This window comes from Numida meleagris, chromosome 1, assembly GCF_002078875.1.
Source record: "Numida meleagris isolate 19003 breed g44 Domestic line chromosome 1, NumMel1.0, whole genome shotgun sequence".
In the NCBI taxonomy this organism is placed as follows: domain Eukaryota; kingdom Metazoa; phylum Chordata; class Aves; order Galliformes; family Numididae; genus Numida; species Numida meleagris.
This window is the reverse complement of record NC_034409.1, coordinates 47,673,879-47,698,349: the sequence shown is the minus strand read 5'-3', so window position 1 is coordinate 47,698,349 and position 24,471 is coordinate 47,673,879. Positions and strand designations below refer to the sequence as shown.

The 24,471-nt window shown below is 34.6% G+C and overlaps 1 protein-coding gene across 2 annotated transcripts in view; it reads left to right on the top strand.

Moving 5' to 3' along the window:
- Positions 1 to 24,471, top strand: part of ANKS1B (ankyrin repeat and sterile alpha motif domain containing 1B) — a 433,433-nt gene that overhangs the window by 115,341 nt on the left and 293,621 nt on the right. For both annotated transcript variants that reach the window (XM_021408341.1, XM_021408420.1), the window contains exon 10: positions 11,047 to 11,212. In XM_021408341.1, coding sequence (XP_021264016.1) covers positions 11,047 to 11,212 — 166 coding nt within the window. The remainder of the gene's footprint in view (positions 1 to 11,046; positions 11,213 to 24,471) is intronic.

Genomic DNA, 24,471 nt, shown 5'->3' with positions numbered 1-24,471 from the left:
GAATACTTACTTAGGAGTTTAGTCTGACCAAATTGGGTTTACTGTTCAATATTACATTTTGTTGAATAAAAGCCATGATAAATAATTTGTTTCTGTAATAGTAACAGGTTTTTTTTGTTTGTTTGTTTTTGTTTTTGTTTTTTTTGGTTGTTTTTTTTTTTTTGGTGGTGGTGTACTAATATGTTTGGTATCTGCTGACAAGGCAATGCAGGAAATTGAGAGGAATTTTTTTTTTCCTTCAGTTTTTAATAGTAGGGAAAATTGTGGCTTCATAGGTCAGTGAGAGTAAGACCCTGAGGAAGCCTGTAAATTTGATTGTGATTTCTCTCTGAAGAAGAGATCTAACTGACTGACAACTGAGCGTTTAAAAAGAACTTTATAACCTGTTACTGTAAATCCTTTTCTACTGTACAAAAGAGATTGCGTGCCTTGGGTTTAATGTCGTGTCTGACTGTTGTATTCCACTGAAAATTATTTCTATTATGAATACCTATTATACCGAGGCTGAAAGTGAGATAAACCCTGATTCAACAAATTACTAAAGCCTACTTAAGCATAAGCATTCATTTTCTCAATCCCATTTGGGCTTCCATTTTTCTGGAGACATGTATTCACAAAAATCCAAACTTAATTTAAGGCTAAGAATTTCCGACAGTCCCAAACTGATTTTGATTAATTGTTCCCAGTATTTAGTAATTAATTTGAAATCGTGGATTGCAAGTCAATGAAAATGAAACTGAAGTTACAGTCCGTGTTTAAGATATAAAAGGGAAATATTAAAGATTACATTGCTGTATGTTTTCATGATGATGTGTTTTGAATTTGTTTAGTGATTGAAAATGTGGTCTGCCAATTCTGGTCAAATAAGTCTTTCAACCTTAAGGCCTCCACAGAAAGGCAATTAAGCTAGGAAATGTGGAAGTCATTTTTTTAATATTTTTTCTGCCTAGAATACTAGCAGTCATTTGTATTGCTGTAAAATGCAAATGCTCTGTTCACATTCTAGAAACAACAAGCAGTCCTGATATCTTACTGTAATAAGTAGAAATAACAGTAACACTACTACAGTGTAGAGAATAGTTGTTTTACTTTGGAAGAAAAGGAGATTTAAAAACAAAAAAACAAATTGTATAAAACTTTCTCCCTATAACTGGAACCATCCAACAGACATTTTGCAGTTCTTCAACATAAAGCACATACATGTGGAGACATTGATGCAAATTAATAATTTGACAGTAATAAGCTGACTATATAATTTCAGAGGTGGCTTTGATTTTATTACATCCTAATTTTCAATTCACAACATTTTATACTATGAAAAAAGAGGAGAGAAAATAGAATCTTTAAGGAATGTTAAATTCCATTTAATTCTACCTAAATTTGAATTTGTCATAATTAGGTCCATAACTCTCAGGTAGTGTTTCACATTCCCTTATTCTCAAAGACCTATAGCACACTAGCTTCCTCCCTAGTTGTCCTTTATATGTGATAGATGCTTAAGTTCTGTATAGACATAAGGCTTTTTGAGTGAACTATTGTAATCGACTTGTATGTGGAGGGTTGCCTAAGTCCTGATTCATTCAAATTGGTTTTATAGAGTTATTGTTTTTTCATTGGGATGAATAAATATTAACAGCGGAAAGTTCATTCAGAAACCCATCTGGGAGCTTGTGCTCTCTATATCAATGAGAAAGGGTAGACATCTCTGATTCAATTCATTTCAATTGATTGCTATTTTATGTTGAACAAGAAGCCACTGGAATTCAGACAGAGAGATGGAGTAGAGGGGTGCATTTGAATACAAACCTAGCCTTAGAGCTGAATTTGTGTGTAAATTAAACACTGGAGTCCTTACAGAGGGTGTACAGCTGACAAAGCAGGTCTGCTTTCTACCCACTTTTGAGGATAACCAACTTAACCGTCTTTCTCCTAAGAACCATTATTTCTCCTTCCAGACTCAATGACCAAAGAACTGCAGTTTGGATTTCTATTGGCTAGGATGTCGTTTTCAGTCTGTCTCGAACACCCAGAAAGAGAGATTCACTCCCAAGTGTTTCCTGTTGTCTGGCATTAGATGGTTCCACATTACATGCAGGCTTTTTGCATTATATATCTATTTTTCTGACCAACTCTTTTTCCTCGTCATATAATGATAAAAGGATCTTGAGTTTTCAAATTTAGATTAGATGTCGGGGGAAGTTTTTTACTGAGAGAGTGGTGAGGTGCTGGAACAGGCTGCGCAGAGAGGTTGTGGATGCCCCGTTCCTGGTGGTGTTTAAGTCCAATTTGGGTGGGGCCCTGGGCAACCTGATCTAGTACTTGATCTAGCAGTTGCCAACCCTGACTGTGGCAGGGAGGATGGAACTTGGTGATGCTTGGAGTCCCTTCCAACCCAAGCCATTCTCTGATCCTATGTTTCTGATTCTGTGATTCTCTGTAACTTTAAGCATTTACATCGCTATTTTGAAGTTGAGTTATGCAATTATTGAAATGTATAACTTAAAGCGTTAGAATCAGTAGGTAAAAGAGTTTTATGTACTTTTTAGCATTTTGTGTGGAACACTGACTAGTAGTTAGTTTGCATGTGGAGGAAAATTGCACAGCATTAATGGAAAATGTCTACAATCTTTTATTGGTAGGACTGCAAATCTGGGGTGAGATTCTTGGATTCTAACCAAACAGAAGTCAAATTCTCTCCTACGTTCTTTGAAACAGGAAGAAACTATAGAAAGTTTTCAAAGTTCAAATACTGTCAATACTGTCAGCATCATCTATTTTGTAATCCTTATTAAATGACTATTTTATAACATCACAACATTTTCAGTTTCTATTGTGCAAAAAATAAGCAGTAAGTAGGTTGTCACACCATAGAGATTGATATGGTAACAAATAAAGCTTAAATAAGCTTTGATACAAAACAATGTGACTCCTTATTTAGAGAGCCATGAGGAAATAGCGTGTTGTCTAGACAAATGTTTCTCCCTCATTGATGAATGTTAAATTATATAGCTATTTTGATGTGTAGTCCTTCAGTCTTATCCAATTGAGATCAGCCTGGTGAAGTCAATCCTCAAAGAATTGCTGAATATGTAGGCAATATCATAAGGTAGTACTGGATCATGGAACTTGTATCTACAAATAGACATGTTAAAAACATTAGCTGATTTTAGTACTTTTTTTGGCGCAGGAAAACTTCATAGTACATAGAGTTCCATTGAGAGCTATGGTTCTTAACAGTGGATCTGAATGGGAAATTGCTGTCTTCTTTGAGACAACATTGTACTAAGATTTGTCTACTACAGTGGTTCATGTTTCTCATTCTGTTTTAATAGGATAACTTATTTTCCAGTCTCTGAATACTGATTCTGACCTACAGTATGAATTTACTTTCTCTCTGATTGCCTCTTATTGGTAGGTTCCATTTTCACACTGCTGAAAACTATGCTCTAAAAATACTGTGCTTGGGTAGACGCTTGAAGATTGTTTGGTTCTGTTTAATTAGGAAATGCATGCCAAATTTTTCATGCAGTCAGGGATGTTTAAAGGACAATTTCAAAATATGCTACTCCTATTGATTTTGTATCTCATTTTCTCTGAGTGTGTACCAGATAAAGAAATTATTCATTAAAAAAACTACTTTTTAATGATATATCTTTCAATAACTTTAATATTCACAAAAGTGTTTTCTTGTTCTTTCTGTTTTACTATGGAAGCTCTATCTGAGTTTCTTTTTCTAAGAGAGCCTTGGCTTACACTATTGCAGTTATAACCCTTATGCCAAACATATTTGATTTTTTTCTCTTCATATCAAACTGGAAAACTTTTAAACATGGTAAACTCCTCTTCTGAAATGCTTATTTGTAGCTTATATTACACTCGCTGTGTATGGCATCAGGACATTGGTTTCTATTGTGCAAATTTGTGAAAATTTTTACGTGATTTCAGAACAAATGGGATAGATGGATACTAAGTATTTTCAAAAAATGCACGGATTATTAGTAACAAATTAGCAGACTGAGATGGTAAAGCTTTCTTTGCAAATAAACTGCTATTCATAACGCCTCTCTTTTTTGATGTTATTTGCTTTCTAGTCAAATCAGTTTGCTATTCTAGGCTTATTTTCTACTTTAGGTTAATATTGAAAACTGTTTACACAGAAGACAAAGGATAATGGTTTTAAAGTAAAAAAGCATAGGTTTAGATTAGATAAAAAGAGCTTTGCTATGAGGGTGATGAGGCACTGGAAAAGATTGCCCAGAGGAACTGTGGATGCCCCATCCCCAAAAGTGTTCAAGGCCAGGGTGGATGGGTCTTTGAGCAGCCCAGTCTAGTGGTATGTGTTCCTGCCCATGGCAGGGGGGTTGGAAATAGATGATCTTTCTAACCCAAGCCATTCTATGATGTTATAAATCTGTAAATATATTATACTTGCATATCTACCTAGATGTGCTCAGTTCCTATGTTTCCTCCAACTCATAATTTACTGGCACTGTAACTAATAGGAACTAAGCTATAAAATACGAGAAAATTCCAACCTGTCTGCTTAACACAAAGTAGCAGGTGAAGGGAATTTCACAACATTTTTTGCTGCATTGCTTGTCCAGTAAATACTGAATCTGCTTCAGGGTTTTTCAGTACCTAGTATTTTTTTGAGAGATTGTTTTCACTTTTTTTTTTTTTTTTTTTTTTTTTTTTTTTTTTTTTTTTTGCTGTTTCTACAGGAAACATAAGATTGGCAAACCTTAATAAAGTTTTGATAGGGCAGGAGACAAAATTTTCTTCAGAGCTGGACTGAGCCCATGGATCTTTCAGCTGTGGAAAGCATGCTGGCAAAAGCATGAATGGTTCACTGTCTTGTCTGAAGGCTGAATTCTGAATTCTTATTCACTCTTTAATTGCATATTTCACACCTACTCTATCTCAAGCACATCTGAAAACTTTAAAGAAGAAAATATTTCTTTTGTTCCCTTAGGGGAAAACAATATTATGGTGACTTTAAAATAAATAAAAAAAAATCATGTGATGCTCATAATCAATCTGTCAGTTGTTGATTTCTATTGAGATTTCTGTAAGTCAGGAAGTCTACCACTCTTCCCATAAAACTGTGTGATCCTTTTCTTAAAAGCAGAACAAAACAAAAACCAACCAACCAAACCCTGGAAAACTCTCTCTCTTCATTTTTATTGAAATGAAGAGGTCTGATTATATAGCAAATTGAGAGTGTGTAAAATGTGTCTTCATAGCTACCTTCAAATTTTAGCACTGGTACCAAATTAAACTCAGAGCCTGACAAAAGTATAGATGCATTTACTGATCTCAGTTATGTGGAAAGCTTTTCTTTTCCTCTTCTATCCACAGTAGCAGAAGAGCCTTCCTCTTGTACTTCTGTGTGCTTTGAATGTTGAAACTTACCTCTTGTAATTGTGAAATTTTCTTCATTCATCTTCATCACTTCTAACGATTTATTGTACCACTTACTGCAGAAAGTGGCATATGAAAATAACATGTTTGTATGGAACTTCCTTCATATATGAAGGTCTATCTATGAGATGATTAAATGATATTGGAATACTTTGACAAAGACTAAATTAGTGTTTTTATTATCATACTTAGCAATGCATAAATATATTTTTCTTATTTTTTCATCCTGATTTCTGTAAATTTATAGAAATTTGAGCTAAATGCTTTTGTGTGTGTGTGTGCGTGTGTAAGAGCGAGAGTTTAAAACATAAGCGTAAAAGCTAAGCAACTTGCAGAGAAGCATTGTTTCCATGGAGCTGAGATTTAGACTCGTTTTATCTGTTTAATATAATAACCTTCATTTTACATAGGCATTGCACTGTGGCTTGATGTTCAAGTAAGACATGGGTTTTTTTGTATAACATTGCTCACGATAAAACTGGAAAAAAATGGAAGGATATTTAACCTGGAAATTACTTTCTAGTTTTTAATTGCATTTTGTTCAGCTAAACTAAGACTCATTCATTAAACCAGTTACTGCATTATGCTACATTGTCACACACAGCCATTAGCATTTGCATAAACGAGATTATTTAGACTTGCAGTACATTCTTTGTCATAGTGAGATAGTTATTAGAGGAATCATCTGCTCTTTTTCATGGCCCGAATGTCGCATGCATAGGAAAATGTGTTGCATGACTACAACAATCTAACTTCATTTGAAATTCTGAATATCTGCTAGAGAAAATTATGAAAACTCTCCATAAAATACAGTGATATGCTCCTTCTGCTGAGGTTAACACTGCATTCATTATGCTCACAGTGTACCCATCTTTTCAGACATTTGTAATTTCGGCTACATTAGCTAATTTTGTATTGTAAAACTTTGTAGGAACCTTCAGCTCTCAAGGATTGACATTAGCAGACTTTTCATATGACATTTTAGTTTTTAAGCAAGATACATGAAAATACTGAGAGGATAAAGCTACCCTTATGGTGCCATATCGATAATAATGCTCATTTTTTTCTTGAACAAAAATTTGAAAAAGAAAATTTAACTTTTATGAATGGTTTCTGAAAAAATTGTGCATCATCTTTATTTTACATTTCTAACAATATAAATATACAGGAAAACAAACCTCTCTCTTTTTTTTTTTTATAAACATTTTTATCAGCTCTTGGGATGACTTACTGAATATTTATCACAAGGGCGGTTCCAGGTGCTGGTCAGAAAAAAATCTTTTGGATAACTTTGGACATTTATTAGTTCTAAAACAGCAAAGCCATGATTTCAGATGCTTAGGAACAAGGTAAAAAAGACTGCTCTTAAAATCTGTATTATTAATACTTTGTGCAACCAGAGTAGATCCTCCAATGTCATAACCCTTAAATGAGATTACTGGGGATTTTCCAAATTTTGTAATATATCATGGAGTGAACCTTATTATCTATTCTGTGACAAATTACATATTCAAGTGTTTCTAGCTGTCATAACAAGGAACATTCATCATAGTTTGATTCATGAAAAATGATTCTAATTACACGATACTATACAAATGGCTTTGGTTAAATTATTTGAAATAGATAAAAAGAATTTTTATAGCCATAAAATTACAGTAATATTAATGCTTTGTTTCAATACAGATTAAGCCAAAATAAATATTTCATATCTAATTGTGGTTTTGAGTTATAATGACACAATAAATATTTTCAGTTATTTATTCTCAGTGTTATCATGACAAATTCACTCAACATTGCTCCAGGGCGGGCATTCTCCCCACCACCTTGCGTGTCAAAACATCTTCCGTCATTGATCAGAAGTCTCCTTAGGACTTCTTTCTTGGATGAATTCCTGATTCATCTCAGCAACCTTTGTGACTTACCAAAAACATTTCATGTGAACTGTCCCAATTAGATAACATTATATAACAGACTATAAACATTGAGATCTAACATACATGGTAAATCCACTCATTGCTCACTTTCATGCTAGCTTTGGGCTGGCAGTGTATTTAGGATCAATAACACTCCAACGTATTAATAATAGAAGTATCATAGTATTCTCCTAAATGGTGGCCAGGTTGAATTCAGCCAACTATTGTGGAAGGAATTCCAAAAGTTAGAATTTGATGGAAGTTCATCACTACTTTTATAAAAGAAGATATCTAAAAGTGGCAGATACATTGCATTCTTCTTTTTTAGCTTTATTAAAATACTTCTTCCATTAAGAGTTGTCAAGAAAAAAGGAAAACCCGTGTATCATACCTCTAGGTTGTATCTATTTGCAACTAATCAGTAATTACAGCCTTAAAGTTTTCAGTAACAGTCTGAATTATCTGCCAATTAGGCCACTAGTTATGCTCTTTCTAGAGCAGTGTTCTTAACTTACCTTTTAAAGTATAAACATTCATAGGGACAACATGTTCCACATATTTTCTAAGAAAAACACCTCAAGCCTAAAATAACTATTTTTTCTAGTCTGTGTGATGCTTATTAGGTGTCTTGCTTAAGTTGCGATGGCGGTTAATATTTAATTTTAATATTAAGTCATTTATTGATAGAGAGACTTATGTAAATCCAGATCCAATCAGTTTTTAAATACCTGGATAGAGTGTGGCCTTCAATTGTAAGTAGCCTAGACTCTGAGAGGTCAAGTCAACTGCTGATAATTTTAGAATTTATAACTTACAAAGAAATTAATAATTGTTCGTTAAAAGACAACTTATCTATGTGAATTGTCACTGCAGAGAAATGATGAATGGTACCAAATGATGTGTAACAGTACATCCTGTGAGAACAGTTTTTTTTCTGCCATTGCTCATCAGGCAGTCATGTCTGACTCTGGTGTGTTGTTCAGTGTTCTAGGAAAATAATAAACTTTAACTAACCTGATTTCTGCAGGGTAGGAGATAGATAGTATGAAAAAGAATTCCATTGAATATAAATTATCTCTTCTTGACAGAACATCAGTTCAGATTAGATGCTTACAGCATATCTACCCTTTTCTGTTCTCAGGTCATACAAAAAAATGTATGTACTGCTAATATCACACTCCTCGAGCATCTGTCATTCAGACTCATTCTTGTAAGAAAAGTAAGAGAATCTGGAAGGTTAAAACTTGGCAGAAACTTGGAGAAAAGGCCTAACTCAAAATCTTGTAATTTTTGAAGATACACTCTTGGCATGGAATGCTGTTTTCACTTGTATGAGGGCTGCTCCAAAAATAATACCTCCTATTTTATCATGTTAGCCTATAATGTGAGAGAAAAATGTTCAATTAAATTCCATTTATTATTATTAAATGTTTTATTTAAATGTTTTATTTAAATGTAGTATTATTAAATGTTCCATTAATATTCCATTAAATTTTGCTGCCATGCAACGCTTGGCAGTAAAGTGGCAGTCTGACAGGGAAGTATGTATAAAGCCAAGGTGTGTAACTGAATTTCTCCATGCAGAAAAAATGGCATCCATTGACATTCATTGACACTTGCTGAACATTTATGGAGACCAAACAGTGGAAGTGAGCACAGTGAGGTGGTGGGTTTCAGCAGTGGCAACAGTGAGTCACCCCCACTGGTGTAGATTTTCACTAGCGCAGCGTGCAGGCTCTTGTTCACTGCTGGCAAAAATGCACAGGTAATGGTCGTGACTATGTTGAAAAATAGTATTTTGTAGCTGAGAATTTACTATATTAAATAATGTTATTGTGCTCTTTGTATCTGCTGTAGTTTCCATGGAAATAAATAGGAGGCATTACTTTTGGAGCAACCTACATATATTATCACTTGCAATCACCATAAATATATTTTTAGAAGCAAGTTCACTCCTGCTGGCCAACAGTCACATCCGTTTTTCTTTCCTTTTCTGTTCTCTAGTCTTGTATGGGTTTTTAATTACAAATGAGATATATTAGACCATCGACTACTTTCAAGGAGACCTAGTTTGCCGGAGACCTCTGAGTAAAAGGCATGGTGTTTCCCTGGTGTGTTATCTGCAAATTGAGCCTCATATTGTTGTTTATTATATAGTAATCTAATTTATATCTTAGCAGGATGGACAGCTCTTATACTTTCCCAGTGACTCACACACTTTCAACCTTTCTCTCTTTTTCTCTTAATCCTGTTGAGTGTGTATCTTTATCTTTTCCACTAAATACTCATTTTAATGTACCCAGCACAGCATACTACTTCTATAAATTTTAATTTCAAATAAGAACTAGTTCTTAGTTCCTGATAGTGGATAGTCAATTACATCTGTCCCCTTCAACTTTTTGCAGAAATGTGAGATTGAATTATCTCTGTTTTTTAAAAATTAAGATCAGATTACTTTGATTTCAGAACTAAGATTACTCAACTATAATGGAATTGTATTTCTTTAAAAGATTTTTTGGTGCGGATGAAATATCTAGGGCATATGTAGTAGAATTATTGTAGAATTCCTGCACATTGCAGTGGGTGAGGTGAGACAACAGAGCTGATCTTATTCAGAAGATTGCTGAAGCTCTTAATCTTAGAAAAAGAAATCACATTGCTTGATGCCTGATACTTGAAGATAATTTTATGTAATCTGCTAACATTTAACATGAATTGGATTGGTTAACAGCTTAAAAATTTCTCAAATATGCTCAGTGCCTACAAAATGAAGAGCATGTTACAGCAACCAGAAGAGTATGTTGCTTTCTTCCAGCAATGCGATTTTTCTGTTTGTTCTTTTTGCTACATGCACTCTTTCAAATTAAGGCTTAACATCTTCAGTTAACTGTTCATTTGCTAGACTTCCAGATGATTTAATTATTAATTTTTTGGGGGGTCTCTAACTTAAATTTCTGCTTGGCATGCTATTGTCATATTTACTTTTTTAGGGAGAGAGTTCATAAGAATTTGTCAGTGCTTTACATTCCAACCATTTTCCTGGCAACTCCTTCACTTTTATGTATCTGTCCATTTTATTATATCATACTTGATTTATGTACAGTGCTTGACATTCCCAGTCATCCATATGCTCTGTATATTTAGGATTATGTCTTTGTCTATGCAATTCCTTTCTGCTGTGATTAAAAAAAAAAAGTCATGAGTCCAATAACACTGTTGAGACTTGATGGTATATTCTTAGTGTTCTAAAGCACAGACAGTCTGCTTGATGGGACAGTTCAGTATACTACCAAAATTTCTGGCTAATTCCTTTTTTCCCTTCCTCAACATTTCCTAATGATGGGAATACTCTCTATGTATAAATGTTAAGAGACTTTGTGTCATTATTGCTGCTCATTCAGCTATACAGAAGTAATTCATCTTTACATCCTGGGATTTTGCCATCAAAATACAGCATTTAGTGAATAAAGCTATTTCTTTAAATATACATGTACTTTGTTACAAATAAAATAACTTTTAAACAAACAAAAAGAAATCTTATCATTGTTCAAGCATGCAAATAATCATTCCAGTCTGTTAAAATTTGCATTTCAGCAGGATGTGATATTTAACTTGTTGAATGTTAAACCCTGCTAGCCAGTTACTGAACAACTTCTTTTCCTCTGTCACCTGAGAAATCTCTCTCTTACCTAATTAATGTTTTGCTTTTCAGGAATCTTATTCAAAGAAGAGAGGTTATGCATTGGAAGCTATACCCTCTGTACCTCTGGATGCAGTTCCTTCAGAAAATGACAGCAGTCTTTGTGATTTGATAGACATAGCAGTGACCAAAAAGCCTTGTTCTCTAGAGATAGCAAGAGTATCTTCCTCAAGACCAGGTAAATCACCGAATAATCCTTTACCTAGTCGTTGGTGTAAGTGTCATGTAGTAAGTGTAGAATGTCACCTGTTTATATTTGTAAGAATAAAATACTCTACTTTTCTCAGCATGATTATAACTTTCAGAGAGCAACCATAAAAGCTTAATATCAGAGTAAAGATTGATATCAAAATGCTATAGGAGGGAAGATAAAGCAGTGGTTTAAATAATTTTATAGATAAATAGACAAAGATTGTGAAAAGCCAACATTAAAAATAGAATTTCTTTAAGCCCAGTCATTTGCAGTAAGCTATTTACCAACTTAATTTCTGTTTTTTAATGGGGTGCTTAGCAACAACATTATACAACTACTTCAAAATTTAAAGTACTCTGAGGTTCCGTGTTACATAAGGGAAGATCTGTTCCCTTTTGGAAAATGAAACACTGAAAAAGAACTGATACAAATATTAAATGATACTGAAATATCTTCTCTGTTTGGTACATTGCTATTTGTATTACACAGGTTTGAACAGCAATGAGGTACAGTGATTATAAAACAATAACATTACACTGAGTCAGATTAATGATATCTATAAGGACTCTATTTACTCTGTTCTCCAAAATTAAATGCTCTCTTCCCTGGCCCTTGTACGATCTCTTTATTAGTCACCACCTGGTACAGGAATTTCAGAATATAATAGTTTGACTGAAAGTTACTGGACGAGGAGACTGCTTTGACAAGTGAGAGTTCTCAGCAACACAGACCTATTTGAAACGGGCTGTTGACTTTTTGACTTTTGCTATCTTGATTATGAATCGTGATTTGGGAAATATACAAGGATGACAGATGATTGTTGACTAACATTGTGTTGTCTATTCTGCTTTTTTGCTTAAGTGGAAGCACCTTCTTGATTTCACAGGTGAATTGGAATTGGAAGAGTGAGGGATCTATATCAGACATAGTATATAAGGGCCAAAAATCAAGCCACAGCTTTGGATTCTGCCAGCTGAGGTAGAGTGGAGCATAACTCCCACCTCTCCAAAACACTTGGGCAATAACAGGCTTGAGGGAATCTGTGTTATTAACAATGATCTAAGAGGTAGCATGAAATGGGATAGCATCCCTATAGCATAGGTGCGCTGAACAGACTAGAATCTGACCCAAACATCAGTATGACTACTTTGCTGATTTTTTGGCTTTCATAATGTAAAAAAATTAGCAGATTGTACAGAACAGTGCTTAACAATGTTATAGTTTGTCATTCGGTAAGGAAAGAAAATGCCAAATTATCCTTGTTTTTCAGACTTGTGCTAGATTAATCACCATAAACACACTTACTGTGATGGGAAGATTGCTTTACATTGCCTCAGCCCCATAAATTGGCTGAGGGTGTTCATTATCTTCTTCCATAGAAATGGGGCTCGACTGCAGAGCTTTCCGCTGTAATTAGCATGAAAAAATGCTGATAGACTTTTCATTAAATAAAACACTAGGCTGTAGAAATGTGCTGTCTGATGAACACAAACATTTTTCATAGGCATAGTAAGTCCATTAAAATAAATAAAAAAAAAAAAAACAGATGCTAAAAAAGATTTTTAGACCTTAATGTGAAAATACATATGGTTAAAAATAAATAGTGTCAGAAGCCCAGGGAGTAATCAAAGAAGTTGTAAGACATTCATGAGGGCACCCATCACCTTTGTAATATCTAACAGGGTCAAGCTAGCAATAAAAATGTACAGTAATTCTTTCTGTCTTAATTTTCCCATATACCTTTATGATCTTTTCCATGGCATTTTATTCAGATGAACATTTGGCTGTATAGGTGAGCAGATTCCAAAATGTGATTTTATTTTAAGCTATAAATACAGTAGTTTTCTAACTGGCATGGCTTGTAAGTTGCATGTGTAATCTTGTCGGCTGTTATCTTACACTAGAGATGACCCAAATGAAATCAGCCATATCACTCACAGTTTTAATTTATTTAATAATATGTATAATCATATGTGAATGTCAGCCTGCCACTTTAGTTCATGCACATTTATTGCTTGAATAAGTTATGTATGATTGCAGAGATCAATCATTTAAAACAAGGATCTAATTTGCATTCCTTTTTTCCCCCGAATTTCCTTATTTTTGTCTCACTGAGAGTTGCTGACTTTGGTAATACTCTTTTTTCAAACTGCTCTACTAAGTCATGTGTTCATTTTAGAGCATGAGGCAGTGCTTTTGAACGTAAGATTGCATCTGTCAGTCTCCTTTCCCCAGGTGGCTGGATGCTCTGAAGAACTCTCCCCACTGTGTGGGGCATTACTACCTCTTGCCAGTGTAAGTGTGACTGGCTGAACTCAGTCATTGAGTTCTCCTTCCCTTTACTGAGAGGAAAGGTCATTCTGGCTGGCCTTTCTAGCTGCAGAGCTGCATGTTGTAACTATTATCTGTCCTGCCAGTAAACTCCTGACAGGCGGGGAGTACTCACATTACCAGTCATCATTCTCTGATCTACTGGGGAAAAAGAGAGACTGGCCTGTAGTTCTCTATTATTTTCAATTTCTTGAATGTTATTCCTGAACTAGTAAAGAATAGCACTCCATGCACCACATGGCAAATGATTGTTAAGTGTAGGAAATAAAACAGGACAGAAAAGAAATGGTTTATTACTTCCATTTCTGAAATCCTACATTTTCTGTCTGATTCCATGCCAGAAATTAGGTTTATATAGTAAGAAGATCAGTTATATTATTGGTTTATGCTGACAGCTAAAGCAGTGGCTTCACATTAGGACTGGTTTAAGAGAAAAAAAAGACTGCCCATGTGTTTGATTTCATGTTGAGTTCTTTGTTTCTGCAGTAGATTGATAGAACAAGGTTGGCAGAGTGTGATAGTATCTCTGCCACAGTTTCTCAACTTTTAAACTTGCAGTTAAGACTTGATAGGAATACTCTGAAATGTTACACTTTGACACAACTTCTTCTGCTAAGTAAAATATAAATTTGCATTTAAGATTTCGTAGAGATCTCATAAAATCAACCTCACAGAATAAATTGATTCACAATTCAATCTTACTAATATTTCTGTGAAGCTATTCCTGAGCAGTATCAGCATTTCTTAAACTAGACATTTCTAATGCTCATTTTAATTTTCATAGAAAAAAAATTGTGTGGGGAATATTCAACCTTGAAAAATAACCATAAAATTTTATTAGTTCATACGGCACACATTAATATTGCCCTTTTGATCTTACAGATGTAATTAAATTTTGTGAACTATTAGCAACAAATTCATCATCTCGGATAGGTGTAAAATCTTAATAAATGTCTGAATCTCAGGGTGCTGGATAATTCTAATGCTAAAGTAGACTTCATCAAGTATCTTCATTAATGCAGCATTATTTTTTTATCAGTTACACCATGCTGTATTTGAACTCATGCTATTGAAGGCCCTTACAGCTTTAACTCACGTCCTTGGACATTATACCATCCTCTACCCTTGAACCTCTTGGTGTCATAACCAGTTTATTTAGCAGAAATATAGGATGAAATATGGGCTACATTTGAAAATATTAATAATAATTTTTTCACTGGATTAAGTGTGACCATATATGTTAGAGAGATCATTCATATGTCTTCTAGTCTGCCTCTATAATTTTTTACTGCAGAAGGTCCCCGGGGGACTGAGTGGCAATCTGTGTGCTAAATTTGTAATAATAATGACTGATGTTCAGTACTACTTAAACCATTCTTAGGTCTCATTGAGTATCATTCGGAAACAGGGCGGAATTTTCCAACTTTTTTTTGTTTGTGAACTTGGTAAAAAAAAAAACAACCTCATTTGGAGAGTCAGTTCAGCCATGTAGATTAACAAAGGTTTCCATACAGCATCTTAGTAACCAAAAATGACATTGCTATCTGTACACTGCAAGAAAACCTGCCTTGGATGAGGGAGTTCTAGTTCAGGGACCTACTTTTACCAGATACTTTACAGGAGCTGCAAGTCGAGCAGGCCTAACTGAGCCATCTTTAACTCTGGAAATAGTTCAGCTGCAGCAATGCAGAACTCAGTGTGGGTTGCAAAATCCACTTGAGAAATGAGTTAAATACTTAGGTGCTTCATTTATGCTGAGCTCTCAGCCACTACATCGTCAAGAGTTCCCCAGTCAGCGATTTTAAAGATAGCTCTGGTACAGCCCTACCCAGTTACATCTAAGATATGGCTTCTGTCAAGGGGATGAAAATGTCCTTAGATGTGCAATGTGTTGCCGCTAGCCTGCAGCAGGCAAACACAAGGCAAGGAGCTGGAACGGGAAGGAAGAGAAATCTGAACAGCTATTCTGGTCATCTACCCATCTAAATGTATTTTGGAGAAATCTCGCTGTCGTCAATCATGATGTCTTTGATACTTAGGAAAATTACTTGGTCTGTACTTCACTGCCCTTAACTTATAAGGAGGACCACGCAGTATAATAAATCTGTAATGAATGACGTCTTATTCTTACAGTCTCATAAACAAAGCAGAGAAACTAATAAAAAATTCTTGTCACTGAAATGTTACAATGTATTAATTGTCCCCAGGCTGTCCTATTTACTGTAACATTAGGGTTTGTTTTTGTTTCCTCAGCCTGGCTTCCCTCTCCTGCCACTGTGGTGAATGTGAAAATCTGCAGCCAGCATGTCTGCTCACCTCTGCTTTCATTCTTGTGTTTGCTGTGTAATAGTATCAGCAAACATAGCTAGGGGACTACCCTTCAGAAAACCAAATCAAAAAATACCCTAGATGTGATAGCACTGTTGTCAAAATTAAAATATGAATCTTCTACACTGTTTCCTAAGTTCTCAGATCCTTGGCTTGGTAAACTGCTGTTTGTCAGGTCATCAGTTCTGATTCGTTCAGCCACAAATCTTCACAGGACCTGTTCTGACGATTTGGACATTTCAGTTCTCCAGATTGAGACTTAGCAAGCTCATCTTTTCTTGAGTAATAAATGTACGCCTTCACTTTTATACAGTTATTTTCTAGATGCAAGCAAACCAGTGCAAAGTGGCCACAGGAAGCAACCTTTCCACCACAAAGCATATAAAATTGCCTGCTTGCCATTCAAGCTGTTGTATGGAATGGCAATTAAAGGGACTAATGTGAATCGTCCATGCATCATAACTTTGAAACTAACTGATCTAAAGGATCATGCACTAACCTTTTTGAAGTCCACTTATCCAAATTACTTCAAGCAGAATGGCTGCTGTTAGACGTGTGTTTCATTTAAATATGCTTTTTAAACCAGGGGTAGCAGAATATAGTACGCTTAAACCCTTGACTGCAGTCTATCAGTATTAAATACTCTCAATGATAAAGATTGTTTTAGCTTTGCAGGGAGAAGAGCATGATAAGGAAGGCAGTCTTGTGAATCAGAGAAACTGCAGCATGTACAAGTTGGTCTAGAGCCATCTGAAAGTAGCTAAGTTCTGTGAAGTTTAGCCTAACCTGACACATGCATGTCTGCAGATACATTCTTGCCATGGCAGCTAGAGGACTCCAATTGGTGGTAGAAGTGTTACGTGAGGTCTTCTATAGATGTTCTCTCTGTCGCAGAATATTTGTGTTGTTTTGTCTTACTTCTATCCATATGCATCCATTTAAAGTATTGGCTTCTGTTGAAATCTGGATGATAATTTCTACACGCTATGTCCTCATAAGACTAGGAAAGTAAAAGTATAAGGGTTATAAAAAGATCTGAAATAGTTGAACCAAAAAAAGATACTTTTTAAAATTAAATGTTATATTTAGTTCGGTTGAAAAAAAACGATCATTTTTACTGTTTTTAGCTGATTATTAGTCAAATTTGCTTTAATGCGAAAATTGAGAATTATGAGAAATTTTCATAAACTATTTTTGAGCCATTTACTTATTCATAGTGGCATATATTGCCCAACCATAGTATAATGCCTGCATATAATTTTTTTCTACTCATATTTTTCTTCATTTAACCTGTATCTGAGCCATATGGAGAAAATTTGGCTATGGCACAAAACTTCTCAATTTATTATAACAGATTGATTTATAAAGATATAAAGATCATATTCAGAGCTTCAAGATGTAAATTTTTGCCAGAACATAGTGTATTGGAAACTGTACTAACCTTCTTCTGACTGAGTTTCAGTGATGACACATTCAGTATCTGTCATTTCTACTGCAACAGTATAGAGTGCACGCTTCTGATCCGAAGCATTTTCATCTAATGTACTAGCATATGTTTGCAATTAGGATACTTAACTTCACATGACATTTTAGTAAATGTTGGAGAGCGCTGATTAAAGAACAAAATATATAATAACTCTTCTATAATCCATTTTTTTTTCTTTCATGCAAACAATATGTTTTAAGTACCTTTCAATAGTGTAAAAGAAAATATTTTTATAATATTTTTATAATGTCACAAAGATGCAATTTCAATTACTGAATTACATTCTTCATCTTAAATCATCTACATTTACTTTGAGGGAGTTATTTTGACATTAGTAAGACTTTTTTAGCCTATTATCCTGTTTGATTGTGTTCGCATATAGGAACAATAGTATTGACATCTTCTGTCTAACTTTGTCAAGATCCAAGAAGTTCTGAATTTACTCAAGAGAAAAAGAAATAGATGCAATTGAATAACATTCCATTAGAGTAGAATCTTATTGTGACCTTCACAATATTACAAGCTTCTTTTTTTAAAACACTTTTTGGCAAGCACTAGTTTTCTTCTATCTTTCATGATATTTCTGTTCATGTAAAAAAAGCAATTGATACTAGTTCTTTTTATTTTCTCCGAATAAAAATCCTCAAAATTCAGTCACCTTAGGTGTCAGTTTCATCATAACTTTTTTAGACTCTTTCTTTTTTTTGTTTTTCTTATCGCAATTCTTGGAGTACTGTTAGGATGCTTCATATGCACTTTTTTACTACTTTATCTTTTAAAGAAGCAAAGTTCATCTGTGTTTCTGGTCCTGTGTTGATGTCTACATAGGTCACTCAGAAAGTAATGCCTTCTATTTATTTCTAGGGAATCTACAGCAGATGCAGAGCACAATAACACTACTTGACAGAGCAAATTCTCAGCTACAAAACACTATTTTTCAACATAGTCACCACCATTAGCTATGCGTTTTCACCAGTGATGAGCAAGATCCATGGAGAGGTAACACCGGGGTGGTGTGCATCTCTGATTTCTGCCCAATTACCCCCTTTGCTACAATCACATTCTGACAGTATGTGAAAGCTGTGACCCATTTTACCTTTAGGTAGTTTTCAGGAGGTGAGTGAGACAACCTGAAAATTCTTTTTCAGGTTAATAAAACAACTGAGAGAAATAGAATAATAAAAGATTTCAGTAATTTTTCATCCACTGGCTACATCCACTCTAAGCAGTCCTGGAACTCATGAGATACAGCCATAAGTTTCTCTACACATCGCTTCCTTTGTTGTTGTATGTTTTAACTATTAGAGCAATTTTGTATGTGGGTAAACTTCTGTTGTCATAGAATTTCCTTACTAAACAATAAGAAAAATTGAAATCTTCTAATTTCCCCACCACTCAAGTGGTACACTCTTAACTTCAAAACACTGTGTTAAAACTTGAGATAAATGAGGTTTACAGAGACTTGTTGACCCTCCCATTAAAGACGGATTAAAGTGTTACTTTCCTTTTCTTTTTTCAGTGTGAGTAGATTGAAAAGTAAGAGCAAGTGAGCTTGATATACTGAGGATACTTATCACGCATATACTTCTGCAACCATTACTAACTTTTTCTAATTACCTCATTTGCAAACATAGACCACGTTACTAAATTTTAATAATCGAAATGTAATATTAACCCAAATGTATTGGAAAGGAAATGTCATACTAACTCTATTTGCTTGTATTAAGCAAACATAATTTCATTTAGAAAACAGGTTAATTAACAAGATAGGGTTTCTCTGAAGCTATGCTAATTTGCGTGAACCGTGCCCCTTTAATTTGTTATTAATGGTGATCCATATCATCTCTTCTGTATTCCTGATACTGGGTTGAAAGCCTGTAAGCTTCTTTGATTAGTTTACTCTTAGTCTTTTCAAACATTATCAGTATTCCAAGTCCTATTAAGAAACAGCACCATTTGTGCTAGCTTCCTACCAGATCTTTATAAACTCTTAGATATCAATCAGATAGATCTGTTGAATAAAAAAATTGAGCGTTAGTAGCTCTCATTCATCATTCCCTTTGAATGGAAGCATATTTTCACATGAGTTTGTTTGATATTTGAGGAAAATATATCACATTCCTGTGCTCTTTTTTAAAATAATATTATTTCTCTTCCACATCTATAGAGCGATGCACGTAAGTTGGTTTGTTGCATTGTCCATTTCCCCCACCCCTTTATGTCCTTGATACAGCAGAGTTTTTTTGTGGGGAAAAAAAGGGCATTATAATCATAATTAAAGACTTCTTCAGAATGCACATGCACAGGAGGCTGAATTAAGCCACTTCAATTCTTACATATTCCAGGTTTAATGTACTTTCCTTTACAACCTTATCATCCTTCTAAGAGGTTTTTAGTATATAATTAAGATAATTGCTTCCCATCATATTCTCCTCTGGATAACATCTCTGATAACATCCTTACAATAGAATGTTATTAAAAATACTCTGTTGTTTCTGAAGTTAAAGCACATGGGGATGACTGATACCACGTGAACAGTTCATTGTCAAATTACATATAGGTCTCCATCTATCCAACGTGTTCATACAGAGTTTCGCTTTCTGAAGGTCGGATGTACATTTTATTTGCAAAGTGAGAGAAAAAGGCTGCTGCTTGATGTATACTAAACATTTTCTCATGATTCATTTATTTTTATCATTATTCTTTGAAGTGCAGCTGAAAAAAAATTTAGATTTCACAGGAGTTTTGGACAATTTTCAAATGAGTGCTGAAAGTGTTTCTCATCAAAGTGTGTACACACTGACCAACACTGAGCTCCATCCATCCCAGTGTGATTGCCAACTAGAATGATCTCATTATACACTTGATTGCATGCTGTCAGACAAAACCATTTTCCCAAATCAAGACAATAATTCAAAGGGACATAATTATTTTGAAGTACTCTGCATTTTAAACCTGTATGCAAATATTTATCAGGATTCAAATGTTTTCTTTGTTAAATGGCTGTTAGTTCCAGCATCCTTTGCATCTAGACTTGAGTCAGGGACAACATACGCATGGATGTATAGAGTATATTCTATTCTAATAAGTAATCCTATGCTCCAGAATGCTCTTTAGATTGTTCTGTAATTGAACAAATACAAATAACTGTCCCTCTTATAAATAGCACTGATTTAACAGATATGTGAGGAATAGTATTGCTATAAAACTTACTGAATTGCTAACATTAGCAGTAATAGCAAAACTTCATATTTCTGGTTTAATTTGTTTATATTTTATGTGCATCTGGTATGTTCTTGAGAAATATGAGCTTTTGCAATGGATTTAATACTGCATGGAGATCTTCAGTAGGCGTTTAGCTCATATTATATGCCACCTGGTGCACCTGTGATTTCCTACAAACCTTTAATTTAATTTTCTACAAACCTTTTCACATTGAATTTACTCAGTTTTAAAAATCTTGTCAGATTGAATCTCATGCAATTTAGAAGCTGAGAGGAAGCTGCTACCTTATACTTCATATTTTTTATTATGTTATACTCAGGAGTTAGCATATTCTCCTATTTTACATTAGGATGAAACTGAGTCGTAAAATTTGAGAGATCCAATCCTCAGTAATCAGTGGGCTTGTATCTATAATGTCTTACAGTTCAAATACTATTTTTAAAAAAGCTAAACTTTTTTTTCATAAACAGGAAATGCATCATAGGCACATCTTGAATCACGCAAAGAGCTCAGCTGACTTCTGTTGCAGATGAATTTCTCCGCTGTTTTGGTCTTATCATCCAGGCATTCTCAACTCTTGCAGACAGTTATGACATTAAAAATGCTCTTATTTTCTCCTGCTCTTTTTGTATTTTTCAGGCTTTTTAGATACTTTCTATTGAAGTTTGTAAGTTGCATACAGCTTACTAGGCAGTGCTTTGTGACTTGGTATGAATGGGGAATAGAAGATATATAGTCTACAGGTGCCTTGCAGCACAATTATATAATTGCCTGCAGTTTAGGAATTAGATATGATGGCTTGGGTGATCCTTGCTTTTCTGTGGCCTATATTAAAGAGGATGTGAGGGAACACTGAGTACCGGGCTACAATGTGAATGACTGAATCTGTACCCTAGCATGTAAGAATGTTTTTCAGCACTGGGCATATTTCCATCCTAGCTGCATCCCAACTCTACGTCAGGCCATGATATATTCATTCAATCCCTTCACCTCTACTAGGACAAGGTTGAGCTCCTGGAGGATTTGTGATCTAAATGATCAAAAGGTAGGTTTCTGTGATACCTACCTTGCAATCTTTGTCTTTTTTTCCCATTAGTTTTCTTGCAAGGAAACACTAGGAGTTCTGTCCCACTCCAAGAATAATTTCTGATGAAAATATCCTGAAAATAATACATTTTCCCAGGAAAATCAGTCTAGATTTGTCAGTTTTTGTATGGTGAAAATAATTTGTCAAAAGATTCCGAACTAGCTATGCACTCCATTCATATGTCAGTTTGATGGCTTTGCTAACAGATATTGAAGTCTCTGATTTGTTTTATGAATTTTAAAGCAAAATTTTCTACTAACTTCAGTACATCTGGAAAGCAAAAATCTTGGCATAGCTTGCTAAATGTTGTAAATAAAAATTTGTGAAAATATTAAGCGGTTACTAAAACAAACCATTTTTGTACATAATGAACAGATTTGTTTGTTTTGTTCAATGTCAGTGATGATAAAAAATAGATAAACATTAATTCCTAGTAAAAAGAAATCAGTGTTACATTCTGTTAAAAAAAAAAAAAGATTTTCTCTCCTGTTTTATTTTACGTTCAATTAAAACCAAAAATCATTTACTTTTATTTTCTCTGCTTTTGTCTCCCTTTCTGCATCTGCTAGTCCTGATGGCAGTATAAAGCTTGCTGCCAAAAAGTTCCCTTCTATTACTTTGCAGAGATTTCATTTTTGTTTTTTATACAATTTTCATTTTTGTACAGGCCATCTCAAAAAAGAAATTTGAAGCGTGCAAGAAATGTAGGATATCGCTATATGTCAAAGTAGGATGGGACACTGCCTGTCCACATATGTATAGATAACAGCATATCTTTACTAGCAGCCAGTGATAGAATCATTTCCTACTTTTGATATCTTACAGGATATCAAACAAGTCTTTTCCTTTATTCTCAAAATACCTTCAAACTCTTCAGATTTGAAAGAACACATAGGAAAGAATGTTTTCACACTTGGTTGCTTTATTTTCAAAGAGGAGAAAAAGTCTCCAGAAGGGTCACTTCATATGTTTTTGCTCCAGGATAAGGCTTCTTATTCTTTATCTATTACACTATATCATTTTATGCAGTATTATCTTTTCTGTATGAAGATAGTAAAAGCAGTTCTTAGTAAAAATACTCCTTCCACTATTGCTCCAGCTAGTCCCTTAACTGGGATATGAATCCCTCTCTGCCAGAAGATATTTAGGTAATTTAGTACAAGTAAAACCAGTTTCTTACCAGCAGTACTGGAATTGAAGCTAAATTTCTCTCTCAGACCAATTCTATTATTTTGATATTTCCTTCTGTCCTATATTATGATGAAAAATAATGAGAAATTTCTGTGCCTATTTTGTAAGTAAAATTAGCAAGCAAGAAGTATTTTTTCTGATGAATTCTGTCTGTATTCCAGTTTTTCTTATCCAACCTGTTATAACTTTAACAAAGATCTGCCATTGATGAATTTCTTAAAAGTATTAAGGGCTTGTGAAGCCCTTGAAAACAATAAGCGATATGCTTTTTTCAATTGCTTGTCCATACTGCTCGCTATCAGCCTTGTAAACACACTTTGGAATTAATTTATTACTCATATTGCCCAGTGAGGCTGTGGATGCCCCCTCCCTGGAAGCACTCAAGGCCAGGCTGGATGGGGCTTTGAGCAACCTGGTCTAGAGGGAGGTGTCCCTGCCTACAGCAGGGGAGTTGGAACTAGATGATCTTAAAGGTCCCTTCCAACGCAAACCATTCTATGGTTCTGTGATTCTATACTCTCACGGAATAATGCGAATTGAAATAATAAGGTCATGGTGGTTAGAAGTTCTGACAGTAAAGCTGTCAGGAATTCTGTGAATTCTGCTTTTGTTTTTGCCTTAACACTTGCCTGCCATAATGTAAGAATTAGATATGAGGAGAACCAGAATAAGTAGGAAATGTTTCTGCCAGGAGGACCCAGTGACTCTGGCTTTACTGGTGCTGAAATGTCCCTGTTACTACATTTTGTCTTTTCTGAATTTGAAACACAAAGTTGTGTTTCTTATGTGAGGAAAATTACAACTGAAGAATTATGCGGCATCAGGAGCAAAGGTATGTAATCCTAATTGGCAGATGATTCCGTAGAAACTGTTTGAAAATTTAAATATGGGTGTTAAGTATTGGGAAGATAAACCATGTCTCCATGTCTCTGCTACGTAGGTGGTAGGCTTTCCTGTGTTAGCTTTACTTTGTCCTTCACCTTCTCCTGGACTTGATGGGAGAATTCAGCCAATTCTGTTTTCTCTCTAAACTGGAGAAGACTGACAATGACAGATGTTCTGAAGAAGAGCTGGGCTATTTCACTCAAAAAAAAAAAAAAAAAAAAGAGGGAAGAAATAATTCCAGTTTAATTTGATACTAATTCTTTGTTGTTATTAAAGACTCAAAGTTAAGAGAAGTTAAATAGTTTTAAGCTGTTTTTTTTTTCTCTATCAAATTTGGCAAATAAAAAAGCATGCTTTTATTTAATCATGATATTTCTTTAGTTATTAGTGGTTGGATGGCATCAACTGCTTCATTTCTGCCCCACTGTGTGTGAATATTTCTCTGTGTTTTAATATGTTGATTTGACTCTATCTCGTACAAAGAGGCCAAAGCTGCATGGTGTAGAAATTTCAATTTATTCATTTACTAGCAATAGGAAAACCAAATAGCATAGCTTTTCACTATTTGAAAAGTTTTGTGCTGTCTTTATCATTCCTCTTCATAGTTAAATGCAGCTCTGTCACGGTATTGTCTAAGGGTCTGCGTCCGTGACAAGGGGGGGACAGGCCCAAAAAGAAAAAAAAACGAGAAAAGAGGAAGGAAAGAAAAAA